Here is a 16,789-nt window from a genome sequence, read left to right on the forward strand (position 1 = left end):
GAGAGGGATCTGGGAGTCTTAGTAGACAACCAGCTAAATATGAGCCAGCAGCGTGCAGCAGCAGCCAAAAAAGCTAATGCAATCCTAAATTGTATTAACAGCGGGATACAATCAAGATCAAGGGAGGTACTAATACCACTCTATAAAGCCTTAGTAAGACCACACCTAGAGTACTGCATCCAGTTTTGGTCACCACACTATAAAAAAGAGGTTGAGGCTCGAGAAAAAGTGCAGAGAAGAGCAACCAGGATGATGAGGGGACTGGAGGCTAACGCATACCATGAACGGTTGCAGGAACTGGGCCTGGCTAGTCTAGGGAAGAGAAGGAGCAGGGGAGGCATGACAGCAGTCTCCCAATATTTGAGGGGCTGCACCCGAAGGCCAGACAAGGAATAATGGATGGAAACTGATCAAGGAGGGATTCAAACCTGGAAATAAGGAGATATTTTCTGACAGTGAGAATAATCAACCAGTGGAACGGATGTTGCCTTCGGAAGCTGTGGGAATGGCATCCCTGGAAGCTTTCAAGAAGAAACCAGAGTGCCATCTGTCAGAAATGGTATAGGGTTTCCTGCTTGGGAGGGGGGTTGGACTAGATGACCTACAAGATCCCTTCCAACTCTGTTAATCAACAAGGGTCCCTTGCTGATCTGGCTTTCTTCTCCACCCCCTACCACTGTTTCACCCAAAAGTCACCTACTGAAATCTCCTTCCCCATGCCGATCTGGCTGAGGTTCGGCTTCATCCCTCGGCCCACTTGCCAAATTATTGCCTCGGCTGGTTGGGTCTTGAACGGCCATTCCCGGGCATACAGTTCATACCAGACGGTTCTGTGGAGGCAAAGGAAGAGACCAAGTTAACAGGTGTTGGGGCTCTACAAGTACTCCCGCTTGCCATCCAAGCAAGGCGGTTAGAAGATGGCAGAGAACATCCTGGCATGCCTACGGGGATGAGGAAGGGCCTGCTCTATGGTTTTGTCTCCTGGAGAAAGGGGAAATGTTGTGATTGGCTGTGGCAGCCATTTTGCGAGAGTGCCTGCAGTGGATTCTGAAAAACGCCAAATGAGCTTGCATTTATTAAGGACGATGATGGTCTTCAAGCCAGCATTGACTCAAGAACCACATAAATAGATATTCTCCAGGATGATCTGATCTGAAAGCCTTTTTAGTATACATCTTTAGAAATGGGCAGTCATTTTATTCAATAATCATGGAAGTGCCAATCAAAGAAACACAGTAAGGCATCAATTAAATCTGATTTCTATATAAATGTAAAAGGACCTAATGCATCAAACGGGCTGTAAAAATTGCTTAAGTTTGAGCAAACACAACATTTCACATTGGCTATTTTTACATAGTGTGTCAAGCGTATTGAGTGAATTCAGCTTTTGTGGTCCATAAACTAGGATATATTCCCAAGTGATTAAGTCAAACAAACCACGGCTTATAGCAGTAGATGAACAGAAAATGAATTTTGTATGTTTTTTTCTCTAACATTGCCGGGTGAACCCAGCTATGGAGGTCTGCAAACTATTGTGTATTGTTCACCTTTTTTTAAAAAAAAGTAACCATTATCAAAACATTTTTATATTAAAAAGTTGCTTTATTTTGCTTTAGCCAAGATTCACCACCACCCCTGCAAATTTATTACAGAGTGAAACGCTGGGGAGATACATCTTATTCTAAAAGTCATCATGAGCCAGATAATCTTTAGACATCCTATCTACCCATGATGGGATCTTAATACAAATTTTAACTGCCATGGCTTTTCCTAAAATGATGATGAAAGGTGCTAATAACCTTCTGAGTGATAACCCTGAAGCACACGTCTTTCATTCATCAGGATTCCCCAGGGAAAAAAGAGAAGGGCAATTCACATCTCATCCAACTTGGAATTCAGTAGGAGCCACTTAGAATCGCATCCTGTATTTTATTTATTAATTATAGCCGCCAAACTCCGACAGCCTCCAAGATTGCAAGGGAAATCATGCAGATCAACCTAAGCTGCAGCTGAAGGTCATTTCACAGATCGAAAAATCCCTACTCAAGAGGCAATTCTGTGCAGAAATGACGTGAATCCCTTGCACTTTTTTTAAAAAAAAATTGTAAACAATGCCTCAATTAAACAGCTGCTTCTGCCAGTGAAATTAATTCCACCCTCCCCGCCGTCATGACACCTTCAATGTTTTTTTGCATGCATGGTTAAACCTCCAGCTTCCATATTGAGTTTTGGAGAAGTTACCTTAGATTCAATGCTCTATTTATTTATTCGCTTTTTCCTTTCCAATTGGCCTTAATTAATTCTTCTCATGCCCCTTCCCAACCCAACACTCTTAAAAATCTGCTGGGAATATAAATCCCAGAACTGGCGGTCACTAGGCCACAGGTAGACAACATTTATGGGAGTCGGAGTCCAACTGGACTCTGCTGATGGGTGACGTTTTCTCTAAACAAAAGTATGTATGTATGTATGTATGTATTTAAAGGCCAAGACACACACTATTTCTTGTAATCTTCACAACCCCTCCATTCAGTGGTGGGCTGCAAGCAGTTTAACAACCGGTTCTGTGAGTGTGTGCTTTATGCGCGCAGTGTTAAAAAAAACCCACCAATTTGAACTTCTACAGCTTACCTTCTAGGGCAGCCCCAGTTACTAAAACAGCTGAGCTGAACCTCACAGAAATATAGGACAGGATAAGGTGAGGCCAGCTGATTGTCAGAACTACCAGTTTGCTAGAACTGGTCCAAACTGGCAATAGCCCATCACTGTCTCCATTAAACGAGTCAATCTTGTTGACGGAGGCTGTTTCTAATAGAGAACAATTTGTATCACGTGGAAATCAAAGAGGCCGCCTCTTTGATTTCCAAGTGAAACATCCCTCTTTCCACAGAGGGGCAGGGATACGACATCATCTATCTCCAGCCTACAGTACAGTCCTTTCAGCAGTTCCAAGAAGGCTCCACACCCATGTGCACAGGGGTGGGATTCAAAATTTTTAACAACTGGTTCTGTGGGCGTCGCTTGGTGGTCATGTTATTGGCTGGGTGCGGCCAACTCAATATCACTCACATGGAGGCACGCATCTTCTCGCCTGGCCTCTCATGACTGTGGGGATGCTGCAACAGTCGTAAGTGTGAAAAACGGTCATAAGTCACTTTTTTTTAGTGCCATTGTAACTTTGAATGGTCACTCCACACAAGCAAAGTACCAGCAAAGGAGGGTTAAAAAACTCCAGAGACGTTCCTGAGACAGAAAGTCTAGTCCTGCCAAGAATGTAATAAGGGTTAATGGAGAGGCAGTTTCTGTAAGCAACACCAGAATGTTTCCTTCCTGCCTTCCTTACAGGATTAGGCCAGTAATTTCTTCTAACAACCGGTTCTCCCAACTGCTCAGAATGTTAACAACTGGTTCTAGCAAATAGGTGCGAACTGGTAGAATCCCACCCCTGCTTCCCCACCATCTGGTCAGAGCTGAAGAAGCTTCTTGGATGAAGCAAAAGGTCTTCTGAGAAAAAAAAAACACAAAAACCAAGGAAGTCTGTCCCTGAAAGAGGAGGAACCAAATGGTTCTTTCTCTCAACCAGGCTGATGGACATCTTCTCAGCTTTGTCCTCCTCTGGACCTCTTGAGATGTGCTTCAAGAAAGTAAATTCTTAGTGGGTTTTTTCTCCCTTTTGAGCTGTCTCAGTGTTCCAACAGTAGCCACCAGCTCCAATTAGTATCTTTACCTCTGCATACATTTCCTACCTAAGGATCTAGGAAGGGTTATTTTTCTCACTTAAAGATAAATCTGAAGTCAGAACACTTGTATCCTCTTCTAATAAGCGTTTCTGTTAACCGAGGTCACCAGCTCTGCTGTTTTTCTCTGGCTAAGAAAATGGATAACCCACACATGATATCTGGGCAGCCCCCAGGTCCATTTTGTGGACCTCCGTTGTGCCAGGCAGATCTGGTTATTTACACTTGAGGTAATGTGATTAATCTCCAAAGAGCTTGAGAATTGACCTGCCATGTTTAGAAGGAACGACATATGCTGTCTGTTTAGGTAACGGTATTCTGCAAGCCCCATTCCTTAATGAAATAGACGCCGGCGTGGGATAAAAGGGGTAACTTAGTGAGCTGTGTGGATTTAGGCAAAACATATATAATGTTGAAAAATAACAAGGGGAGACTCCTTTTTCTTCCAAAGATCAGTTAGAGGATATTTTTTGTTGTTGGTGGTGTTTAATTCAATGGTCCAGTTTCTGCTCTTATAATTCTGTCCCAAAGGTGCTTTCTGGTTTTCCTTTGAAGACGTTCCGCTTCTCATCCAAGAAGCTTCTTCCACTCTGACTGGATGGTGGGGAGTGGAAAGATTGACACTCCTTGAACCCAGCTGGTCATTTGCATCCTTTTGGAGGGTCGTCTAAGTAATTGGAGGTTGATCTGTGTCCTCAGGGTCACCTGACCCTGAGGTTCCTGTTGGACACAGACAGACCTCTTCAAGTGGCCTCAGTGACCCTCTAAAAGGATGCAAATGACCAGCTGTCTGCAAGGAATATAAATCCTTCTGTTTCCCCCATCATCTTCAGTCAGAGCTGCAGAACCTCCTTGGATGAGAAGCGAAACATCTCCAAAGAAAAGAAAAATCAGAAAGTCCAGTTTGCCTCTTGAAAAAAGCACCTTTGGGACAACCATGATCTGGAGGACTGAGAATCACCCTCGATCTTAATTTGTTGATATATTCAGAGAGCACCCAGGGTTAGGGTTTAACTCTTAGCTACAAACATTCTCTTTTATCAATGTGACTTCTGGTCAGAACACCCCCCTTTTTTTTGGCCTGCTTGCATGTAAAAAAAAAATCAGGAAAAGTGTTCTCTGACATTTTTGCTGCCTCTTGACTCTCTTTGGGAGGTAGCGGAAGTGATATTATTTACTATTTCCTCCTTGGGGCCTTGAGGTTTCCTGCAACTTCTAATTGAATTTAGGAGCAGAGGAAATAAACCATTCTCAGGACTCCTGAACTGAGGAAGAGAGTTTGGCTCAAACCGAATGACATCATTTCCAGGCATGGAGAAAAGGCAAGGCTATTTAAGGGTCCAAAAACATTTTTCCTGTTCCTGTTGGTTTTTTTTTTCCTTTTCAAAACTGGGTTTTGCTTAGGAAAGATAGTGAGGGAGGCTTGGTCAAGTGGGAATTTAAGATTTAAGCCCTTTTGAAGGTATAGTGGATGGTAGCATTTATAACTGGGAATACCTCCATTGGGAGTTTGTTCATGGTTTGAACATTTGAATATAGTTTTTGCAGACCATACCCCAAGCTGAAATCCCTTAATAGCTAGATGTAACAGGCAACCGTTTTCTTCTTAATTATCTTAGATGGCAGGGCTAATGATTAACAAGAGCTGGACACTACCAAAGGTAGGAGTGTCAATGGTGTCGCTATTCATTTTTTAGTTGCCTGCTTGTGTGTTTTGTCAAGGGAAACTTGAATATTATTTGTTAACTGCTGTAGTTTATTTGGCATTGTGATTGAATTGGTAAAATATTAAAAAAAATATCAGCAATGATCAAGGCCAACGAAATATGCCCAAATAATAGTTTTAAAATCCAGTCCATCAAAACATAAAAGGAAGAGAAGAGTAGAGAGGATCAGGCTAGAGAAAGAGAGAGAGAGAAAGAGAGAGATTAGATAGATAGATAGATGGATGGATGGATGGATGGATGGATGGATGGACGGAGAGAGAGAGAAAGTGATACTATATGTAAATAGAGAGAGAAAGAATGAAAGGAAGGAAGGAAAGAAAGAAAAGGAAGACGATATTTTCTCAAAATATAAACTTCAAATTAAAAAAAATTACCCAGGGGTTATGTCTGATAAGAGAGCTCTTTCCCCAGTAATTACTTTTTAAAGTCATACCAATACTTGCACTGGATTTAATTGCTGTTTTCACCCACCAGCCCCATGAAAACGTATTACCAGATAAGAACTCAGTATAAATTAATCACTTTAGTACTCTGTTCTTGAAGGTGCCCATCTCACTGGCTTCCAAGAAAATTAATCCGTCAGATTAAAAACAAAAACCCAGTCCTATTGGGCCAAGGGAAAGATTTCATCATAGGACAGGGAAACCTCTAAAAGATAATGTTAAAAATGGATTCCTCCCCTCGCTTTGCTATGAAGCATGATAATTAATTGGGCAAGCAAAACAACAACAAAAACAACAAAACAAACCATCAAATAAAAAACGAAACTAGAACACAGCAGGAAACAAAACTTTCATGAACTGACATTTGGTTTTCCATTGTTGCTCCTAACCATTTTTCTCTTAAAGAGGTTTTGCATGGCAGAATTCTCCTCCTGCAGAGAATTCCTAATATTGATTTTATTACTGACAATTTTCTGCCCCTCTATGTCCAGCGGCTCACAGCAGCGTATGCAGAAAAAAAAACCCCAGAGGATTAAAAAAATGCAACCAAAATAAACAATGGACTTTATATATCACTGACCAATAAGGTTAATAGTAGTTAATATCCCTTTAATTCCTCCAACTTGGCCCCCCAATGTCCAGTTATCCTCCGCTGGAGAAAAAAAACTCTCCCAAGAACAGTTTTTAAAGGGGAGAAATTCAGTCCGAACCCAAAGTACATACAAATTATACGGTAATTTTCCCCAATACGGTACTCTAAGGGCCATGGAGCTCATAACCCTCTGTTTCAAGCTCAGTGCCAAGACATTATCTTCATCCCAACTCATTATTAATCTTATCAGAACTCATTCTTTCCTATTTTGGAATTTGACTTCTCCCAGCTTGGCATCTTCTCTTCATTACATGCTGAATAGCACTTGATTAAGAAGTAAGGCTAGGCGTATCTTTCAGCTGACCGCAATTGTTTTGAAGGCTCACATCTGAAAATACGTTGATTAAGGAAGAAACTCTTCATCTTCAAGGGCAGTGTGATGACCCAGGGCATGGCACTAAAAGCAACAGTCACAAAAGTGGGTAAAGTCCCTTTAATACCTCCAACTTGGCCTTCAATGTCCAGTTATCCTCAGCTGGAAAAAAAAACTCTCCCAAGAACAGTTTTTAAAGGGAAGAAATTCAGCCCGAACCCAAAGTATATACAAATTATAAATAAAAACCAACGCAAATCACGCTGCAGCAATTAACAAGACAAGGCAGGATAAGGAATTGCAGACTTCAAAAGGTAACGAAACACACACAGTTGGGAGGACGCCAGAACCCAGATAAGCCTCGACAAACAAATATAATTCACATTTTGCTTCCAGCAAGGTGCTGTGCGCAAACGCCCTTTTTAAATCCTGTTTTCCCAGCTGCAGCTAATGAAGGGAATCAGGGCCCTTTTCTCCCCCATAAGCCACACAACTCACATTGCTCCCTTCTCCGTTCCTCCCTGCATGCCCTAGGATGAAGAGGAGGTGGGCCTGGGTCTTCCCCTGAATTCCCCAGTTTCCTCCACAGCCACCAGAGCCACATTCCCACTCCCTGTCAGCTGCTTGACTTCCCCCTCGGAATCAGATTCCAACAGGGGCATGAGAGGCAGAGTGTATGTTCATAATCCACCACCTAAGTTCACCAATGAGATGAAGACTTATAGGATGAGAGAAGTTTCTTCCAAGATGACTTTCCAACTCATCCCTCCCTCCCTCCCTCCCTTCCTTCCTTCCTTCCTTCCTTCCTTCCTTCCTTCCTTCCTTTCTTCCTTCCTTCCTTCCTTCCCCTCTCCACCCAATAATGACATTTACCCAAAAGCAAAGACGTCTGACTGCTTGGAGAAAGGTAGTTTGTCTTCTTCTGTTTCCGGTGACAGCTGGTGGATAATCTCTGGTGCCAAGTGGCACAGCCAACCATTTTGGATCCGCAGTTTGTTCTCTCTCCTGGAGGAAAAAGGGAAGAGCCAATTAGTGAAACTCCGCTTGCCGTAGCTCTGTCATGTCGGAATCAGACACAAAGAAATGGTATTGATTTTCCTCCCTGTTCCCCAGAACCCATGCTGAGCCGGCTGCTTTCTCGTCCCCCCTCCCTCTCTTCTTCAGTGACACTTGGACTTACGAGAGGGAAACTTCATAGTTTCACTCAGGAACCTGCTGCTATTTTGACCCGATTGAACGAAAATGAGCTCATGATAGCAATTGGAGTTTCTTTTGGCCTTGGGAGTTCTGAACAGGCAAAATGAAGATAAGGCCATGGCTTCTCGCCATCTTACTATCCTGTCACTGAAAATGACTCTTTTGTTGGTTCAGCATCTACTCCGAATGGCTGAAATTAATTAATTAATGCTTTAGTTAATTAATTAGAAAAAAACTGCTGGTGACCTTCTACTGCTGCACCATAGAGAGTATCTTAACTTACTGCACCCGTGGATGGTTTGCCAATTGCACTGTGGGAGATAGGACAGCACTCCAGAGGGTTAATGTCATTGTCCAGAAGATCATGGGTTGCCCTCTCCCCTCTTTGGAAGAGCTTTAGAGCTCCCGCTGCCTTAAGAAAGTTCAAAACATCCTCAAAGATCCATCTCATCCTGGCAACCCTTGTGAAATATTTGTGGACTTTCTCCACTGTATTAATATCAGATGTGTACTGCGGGTTCCAGACTGATGAGCTGTATTCAAGCACTGGTCTAGCAAATGTTTTGTATGCTCTAGTTAGTAGTGTGATATTACCAGAGAAAAAGCTATGCAGGATAGTCTTTATACATCTGCTATACAGATGTATAGATACATCGACTTTAGGGATGTTCCACCTAAAAGCAGAGATGGCTTCAAATCTTTTGTTGTTGTTTAGTAGGCAGGAATAGGCTCAGATTTCAATGTGAGTGTGGCAGGTGCAAAAGTCGAAGCGGGAGCCAAAAGGGCAGTGGGAAACGCAGCACAATATTATTTGTAAAGTTTTGCTTTTTCCAAAGGGCAGAGACCCAAACACATCATCACAATGGTTCTAGGGCAGAGTGCAGTTTGAGCTCAGCTGAATGAATTAATTCCTTCCTTCCCTCCATCCCTCCATCTCCCTCTTCCTTCCTTCTATCCTGCTTCCCTCCCTCCTTGTTATTTTGGGAGTTGTTAATTTTTTTGTTCCTCATTGGTAATATGTGTAACCCAGATATTCATTGGAAATTGGGACTAAATGGATCGGTACCAGTTCTCGGGGGACTGAGCCAATAAAATCGGGGGCGGCGGGGGGGGCACTCAAACCCCAGACTCCCAGAATGCAGTGAAACTAACCACGAGCATCTCGTTGTGAATCTGGTGCCAGCTTTGAGGCTGGGTGCAACTTGTGGGAGACGAGAGCATTGTAAAGCGCGAGTAAAAAAAAAAAGACAGAACGAAAGCTCATCCATCTCCTGGGTGACAGGTGTGCCTTCCCTACCTGGATGCTGCATTTAAAGCATAGTGGATCAAGCAGTGCAGAGGGCAGAGCCTATTATATACCTGCCTGTCAGGTGCAAGGAACCAGAACAATTCAATGAGCAGGCCAAAGCAGTTCCTTGGTTGCTCTTCCTTCTACTGCAAGATTCTCACCAGACTAACAGGCAGACGAAAGCTTCAAGAGTCTGGCCTCTGTCACTTCCTTCTGGGGAGCGACTTCAAACTATACACCCTGCACTCTTGCACTCTCCTCTCTTTACTTTAGCCGGAGATTCCACCACCCGGTATTCTTTTTGAGATGAAGTACTGATGGCCTTTGACAGGTTGTTCTTCCAGGCACCTTTGACGCTCATATCCAAGTGCTGGTAGAGAATGGAATGGAATGGAACCAGAGGTGGGTATTCAGCCGGTTCTGACTGGTTCTGGAGAACCGGTAGCGGGGATTTTGAGTGGTTTGGAGAACCGGCCAATCCCGCCTCTGACTGGCCCCGCCAGCCCCCTCTATTCTCTGCCTCCATTGAGTCCCAGCTGATCGGCTGGGTTCTTCTTTGGCTGCCCTGCCCAGGAGAACGGAGCTGGAAAGGAGGTTAGTGGGGTGGGGAGGGAAGGGGGATTTTGAAGTATCCTTCCCCTGCCACGCACACCAAGCCACACCCACAGAACCAGTAGTAAAAAAATTTGAATCCCACCACAGAATAGAATAGAATAGAATAGAATAGAATAGAAGAGAAGAGAAGAGAAGAGAAGAGACGAGAACTTGGAGGTCTTCTAGTCCAACCCTCTGCTTAGGCAGGAAACCCAACACCACTTCAGACAAATGGTTATCCAATCCCTTCTTGAAAACCTCCCGTGTTGGAGCATTCACAACCTCTGGAGGCAAGTTGTTCATTTATGGCGCATTCTCACAATCCAAAATCCCAGCCAGGGAAAACTTTCTATAACTTTTAAAAACTTTAGACAAAATTAGTTTTCTTCTTCCTCCCTCTCTGTCCCCTTTCCATATGACTTTTATCTTTTTGACCACATATTTAAAGTTAGAAGCTCCTCGGTGCTAATATCTGGAAGCCTTTCTTGTACCAAACAGCAGGATAAAATGGCTTTAAATAAATAACTAATTGTACGATAAACCTGGAAACGGTATAAATAGACCATCATTTTTGGGGGGGAGGGGTGAAGACTGAATAAGAAATATTAAACCTACACAGAGTACAGTTAACCACTTCAACCTGACAATTGATACACCTCAGAGAAGGAGGGGGACAGAAAGAAAGAGAAATAAGCAGGCCATTATCTCTTTTTTAATCCAAGTGCCTTTGACACACCATAATTACAGAAAGATTAAAATGTGTGATTTATCTCACAGGCGGCTTTGCAATAAAGCAATAATTAACTGCAAGGAAAATCTGCACAATAGCTGGGGTTTAATTCCATTCCTTTTTCTTCTCTTTTCTTTTTTTTCTTTTCTTTTCTTTTTTTTGTCTTTTTAATTTGGGAAAGAACCTGTAAGTACATTACATCTAAATCGGAGACCGCAGGCAATAAAATTTGCCTTTAAAAAATGTTCTTGAAACAAATTAATTAAATTCCTAGGGAGAAAGATTGAACACAGGAAGTGAGAAGAAAGGGGCCCCCTGCTTGAAAATGGTCTTGATGACATTGCGTATGATGTCACAAATGATTTTAGGATAATGTTTAGGTCATAAAATGTTTTTTATCAAATTGGCTGAATTTCAGTTCCATGGGAATCATGCCCTAGAGCACCCTACTTGCTTCAGGAAAATGTGGGTGACCCATCACTGGAGGTTTTCAAGAAGAGACTGGGCAGCCACTTGCCTGGAATACTATTGAGCCTCCTGCTTGAGTAGGGGATTGGCTAGAAGACCTCCAAGGTCCCTTCCAAACCTGTTATTCTATGTTCTGTGATGTATGTATGTATGTGGATCTTTGGTTATTCGGGTTTTCTCCCGCGTAAAATTGGAAGTATCTAGGCGACGTTTCGAGGAAGTCTCATTCATCATCTTCAGGCTTGTGTCTTCAGCTTTGTGCTTCTCGGAGTATGTAAGTATGTATGTATGTATATTTAGATATGTACGTGGAGAGATTCCAAAGTTACCTGAGTACACAGTCACTGAAAATGAAATGCATTTGATTTTCTTTCTTTGCTTCAAAACCACAGAACCACTGAATAGCTACAGGTATGATTAATGCCTTCACAAAATTCGTGATGAGTTTCATCACATGAATATGAGCACTCAGGAGCACTATATTAACAGGGGTCTTTGATGCTCTGTGAACTTCCTTGTTTCCTTGCAGGCATTTCATTACCCAAACTAGGTAACATCATCATCGGTGCTAGTAAGGATTGCTGTTTGCTGTCAGTTTATATTCTGAGGACTTGCCTGTCTGTGTTACCAGAATATATCTATATCAAGCAAACAATCAAGTTAACAATACCCCAGTCAAGAAACTAACAAATAATCAGAGCTGGAAGGGACCTTTTAGGTCATCTAGTCCAACCCTCTGCCCAAGTAGGAAACCCTACACCATTTGGCAGTCCAGTCTCTTCTTGAAATCCTCCAGTGATGAAGCTCCCACAGCTTCTGTTCCATGGGTGGATTGTTCTCCTTATCAAAAAATGTCTCCTTATTTCCAGGTTGAATCCCTCCTTGATCAGTTTCCATCCATTGTTCCTTGCCTGGCCTTAGGAGGCTTTGGAAAATAGCTTGGCCCCTTCCTCCTATCTGTGGCAGCCCCTCAAATATTGGAAGACTTCTATCCTGTCTCCCCTGGTCCTCCTCTTCCCTAGACTAGCCAGGCCCAATTCCTGCAACCGTTCATCATATCTTTTAGCCTCCAGTCCCTTAATCATCCTGGTTGCTCTTCTCTGCACTCTTTACAGCCTCAACATCTTTTTATAGTGTGGTGACCAAAACTTCCAAAGAGCCATCAGTAAATAGCCCAACCAAAGAATCTCAATAGACACACAAGTCACCAGAACATAAACTGACAGCAAACAGCACTCCTTACTAGCATTGATGATATTACTTAGTTGGGGTAATGAAACGTCTGCAAGAGAAACATCAAACTCAGAGAGCACCAAGGATCCCACAGTCCTCCTCTCCCTTTTATCACTGATGATGTTACCTAGTTGGGTAATGAAATGTCTGCGAAATAAATAAATAAATAAATAACCAAGCTCAGAGAGCACCAAAAACTCCTCATTTCAACCCTGAACTGCAACTGTTCTCCTTATTTGGCATTATGTTATGTAACTGAGAGAGCAAAACCGAACAAACTCAGTGAAAGAATGAAAGGAAGTCTCATTCTTGATGAAATTTCTCTCTTTCCCTCCCTGGAAAAGGGCCCCCGAATGTTGTCTTATAAATTCCCCAAGAAATGAGTCAACATTCCTCTTCCCTGGAAATCCAAGGGCCCTCTGGAAGACCTCACATTGTCCAATGTTCTACTTGGAAACCTAACAACCAGTGAAGAGGGGAGAAAAGAGGAGGGAGGCGATGTTCTCCAACACACCTGCCTGCTTGCAGAACACCAGATATAGTGAAGAGGCCAAAATCTGTGATCACCACTTTCCCGTTGTCGTAGAATATATTCTTAGATTTCAGATCTTTATGGAGAATTCCCTTTGCGTGCAGGTAGCCCATTCCCTGTAAAAGAAGGAAACCAAGTGAACAGTTGCAGAAAGACTTCTGTGCCATTTTTAAAATAGTTCTTAAATTTATACACACATGTCCCTGTCCCCCGTCCCCCTGCCACCAAAAAAAGGATTAAGACATTTGGGGATCCACATTAGATGTGGGTTGATCTAGAGTGCATCTGAAGGTTCCTTAAAAGCCTATTAGCTCCAAACCCAGATCAATACAGGTTAAGCCGAATGTCTAAAGATCTCTAATGAAAGAAGCATAGAAACATAGAATCATAGGGCTGGGAAGGACCTTGGACTTTTGACCGTCAATCTGGAGGAGGAGGAGGAGGAAGAGATGCAGGAGACTGTGGGGACTTTGGTTCTCTCTGAGGTTGGTTGTTTTCTTGCAGATGTTTCAGTACCCAACTAGGAGACGTCATCAGGGTAAAAAGGAAATTGCAGGGAGGAGGAGGAGGAGGAGGAGGAGGAGGAGGAGGAGGAGGAAGAGGAGGAGGAGGAGGAGGAAGCAGAAACAGAGGTAGGGGCAGGAGAAGGAGAAGAAGAAGATTTTCCCTCTAAATCAAAAGAGGTTGTACAGCCTCAGGGCTCACCTGCCCTGGGGATGACTTGCTAGTGCCCCCTTCTGGATTTCAAGCCTTAAAACAAATCTTTACAACCCCCCACTCCCCCTTAATCTTAATGTTAGAATATATTTCCATATCTCGTCCTAGAAAGACAATACAGAACGATCCAAAGACATCTCCACGAAGCTTTATTCTTCTTCTTGGTTCAAAACCAGGAATAGTCCAGAACCAGTTCCTCCCACTTTATCACTGCTCAACAGTTCCTACTCCATTACTTCAACAGTGGTCCAGAGAAGATGGGACATGGAGCTAAATTCTTTGTATAGTTGTCCGTTAATTACTTCAAAATCAAATGATTTTTTTTTTTAAAGGGATGGGGAAGTTCTCAACACAGATGGTAGATTAGTAATAATTCTGTAGGACCAATCTTCTCAACTTTGCCAACTTTATCAACTATCAGAATTCCTCAACCACAATTATTGGATGTCCCCAAGATTATGTAACACTGCTGTAGACCAAGTTCCATCTTTGGAATATCTCAATGTTGTCTTCCAATAACTGAGTATCTGGTGGGAACAAATTAAATCTATCTCTGATAATGAGACCAGAGGCTATCTTTGGCTTCCTTTATACCAGAGAAAATACAAATCTACCAGCTGCTGTAAGACTTTTCAAAGCATTACCTCCCAATGGTATAATTGGCTACTACTGTATATAATATAATAACCAATTATAGTTATAGATCTATAAATTATAGATAGATCTACAGAGATAGATAGCTCTAGCTCTAGGCAGATTATAGATATAAATCATAGTTATAGGTCTCTACCTTACAGTTAGAAATAATAAAGTTATATGGTAACAAATAGCCTAAAATCCCAAGGTAAGATACAATCCAAATTCTACTCATTGGAGTGCTCAGCTGGTTTCAAACACAGCACTCAGAAATTGGGCCCATTCCCTGGATTTTTACGACTCATGTACATCGATTCTATTTTCTATTCTATTTTTGACTTCAGCTCCGATTTCCCAGGAATTGTCTGGCTGCCATGGTTGTTTCGGATAACGTCTCCTCTTTTTGGAAATACAGGATCCAAAGGGACTTACTTCAGTGTGGTTTCTCAGGTAATAGCCTTCTTGCCCCGGGGCATCCACATATATGTCAAATGGCAGCAGGAATTTGACATAGCACGTCAGGCAGAGCAAGCCTTATTGCGCTACCATAACTGGCAGTTTATAAACCACTAACCTGCTTGCCTACCAGCAACCTACAGGTGTGTCTCATTTTATTGTGGCTTTGCGATACTGTGTTTTGCAGATATTGAGTTTTTAACAAGACTCCTCCACAGCGAAAAAGTTTACGACTCGCTGAAGGCTCAGATGATGATTAGCATCATTAGCAGATAACAGATAACAGATTAACAGAGTTGGAAGGGACCTTGTAGGTCATCTAGTCCAACCCTCTACCCAAGCAGGAGACCCTACACAATTTCTGACCGATGGCAGTCCAGTCTCTTCTTGAAAGCTTCCAGGGATGAAGCTCCCACAAGTTCCAAAGGCAACTTCTGTTCCATCGGTTGATTGTTCTCACTGTCAGAAAGTTTCTCCTTATTTCCAGGTTGAATTTCTCCTTGTTCAGTTTCCATCCATTATTCCTTGTCTGGCTTTCTTGTGCTTTACAAAATAGCTTGGCCCCCTCCTCTCTGGCAGACCCTCAAATATTGGAAGACTGCTGTCATGTTTCCCCTGGTCCTTCTCTTTCCTAGACTAGCCAGGCCCCATTCCTGCAACCGTTCATCGTATGTTTTAGTCTCCAGTCCCCTCATCATCCTGGTTGCTCTTCTCTGCATTTTTTCAATCAGATGCCCCCTCTAAGCAGTTTACAGAGTCAGCCTCTTGCCCCCAACAATCTGGGTCCTCCTTTTACCCACCTCGGAAGGATGGAAGGCTGAGTCGACCTTGAGCCTGGTGAGACTCAAACGGCCAAACTGTAGGCAGCTGGCAGTCAGCAGAAGTCACCTGCAGTACTGCACTCTCACCACTGCGCCACCGTGGCTCAAGGGATACAAAGGTGTTTCCATGGTGGGAACCTTCCTTCGGCGAATTTTCCCAGGAACGCTCAGCGTGGGCCTCCCCAGAGATAACCGAATCATGGATGAGAGGAGCTTCCCCCAACTGGCCACCATGATAAAGAAGATGAACATCTGTGTGGTTTCTATAAAAAGGCTTCTAAACATCTGTCTCTGGGTTTAGAGATGGATTATTTCCAGCAAGTTTCATTATTTCAGAAGCTTTAAATGTGTGTGGGGGGGGATATTTTGTTTTGTTTTATTTTTTTACACCAGCTTCGGGGATTTGGGGAGTGTAGTGGCGATTTCTTCTGCTGGCATCGAATTACCCGCTCGAGGCTGCCCAGGACGTGCTGGGAGCAAGCCCACCTCCTCCTCCTCCTCCCCCCTCTCCCCTTACCTTGACAATCTCCTGAGCAATCTGTCGTGTTTTGTTGACATCCAGGACGGTTTTGACATCTCTCACCACCGAGTAGAGGGTTCGTCCTTTGCACAAGCTGAAAAAGGAGAGCAGAATTTTAAGTGGCTGACAGGGGCAAAGGGGAGAAGGAGAGGAAAGCTGGTGCCCAAAAGCCTGCCGTGGAATCTGGAGTTTGGGAAAGAAAGAAAGAAAGAAAGAAAGAAAGAAAGAAAGAAAGAAAGAAAGAAAGAAAGAAAGAAAGAAAGAAAGAAAGAAAGACAGGAAGAAAGAAAGAAAGAAAGAAAGAAAGAAAGAAAGAAAGAAAGAAAGAAAGAAAGAGAAAGAAAGAAAGAAGAAGGAAGGAAGGAAAAAGGACAGATATAGAAATGCAGATAAAGGTAGAGAAGAGAGAAAGAGAGAGAAAAAGGAAGGAAGGAAGGAAGGAAGGAAGAGGAAGGAAGGAAAGACAGAGATATAGAGATGCAGATAGAGATAGAGAAGAAAGAGAGAGAGAAAGAAAAAGAAAGAAAGAAAAGAGAGAGGGGAAGGAAGGAAGGAAAGGACAAAGAGAGAGAGAGAAGATGGGAGAGAGAGAAAAGGAGGGAAAGAAAAAGAGAGGGAGTGAGGGAGAAAGAAGGAAGGGAGGAAGGGAGGAAAGATAGAGACAAACCAGAGAGAAATAGAGAAAGGGAAAAAGATGGAGAGAAAGAAAGAGAGGGAAAGAAAGA

General features: G+C 42.9%; 2 protein-coding genes across 3 annotated transcripts in view; one reads left to right on the forward strand and one right to left on the reverse strand.

The window, feature by feature from the left end:
* Positions 1–16,789, forward strand: part of RFC5 (replication factor C subunit 5) — a 315,947-nt gene that overhangs the window by 166,392 nt on the left and 132,766 nt on the right. The gene's annotated exons all lie outside the window — the stretch shown is intronic.
* The window catches only part of KSR2 (kinase suppressor of ras 2), a 137,292-nt gene that overhangs the window by 4,138 nt on the left and 116,365 nt on the right, over positions 1–16,789 (reverse strand). For both annotated transcript variants that reach the window (XM_087913260.1, XM_087913258.1), the window contains exons 15-18: positions 16,062–16,158; positions 12,897–13,030; positions 7,746–7,877; positions 701–830 (exon numbers count right to left, since the gene is read on the reverse strand). In XM_087913260.1, the coding sequence (XP_087769386.1) occupies positions 701–830; positions 7,746–7,877; positions 12,897–13,030; positions 16,062–16,158 (493 nt within the window). The remainder of the gene's footprint in view (positions 1–700; positions 831–7,745; positions 7,878–12,896; positions 13,031–16,061; positions 16,159–16,789) is intronic.

Source organism: Pseudonaja textilis, chromosome 15 (genome assembly GCF_049901715.1).
Source record: "Pseudonaja textilis isolate UNSWEBS1 chromosome 15, rPseTex1.2, whole genome shotgun sequence".
Classification (NCBI taxonomy): Eukaryota; Metazoa; Chordata; class Lepidosauria; order Squamata; family Elapidae; genus Pseudonaja; species Pseudonaja textilis.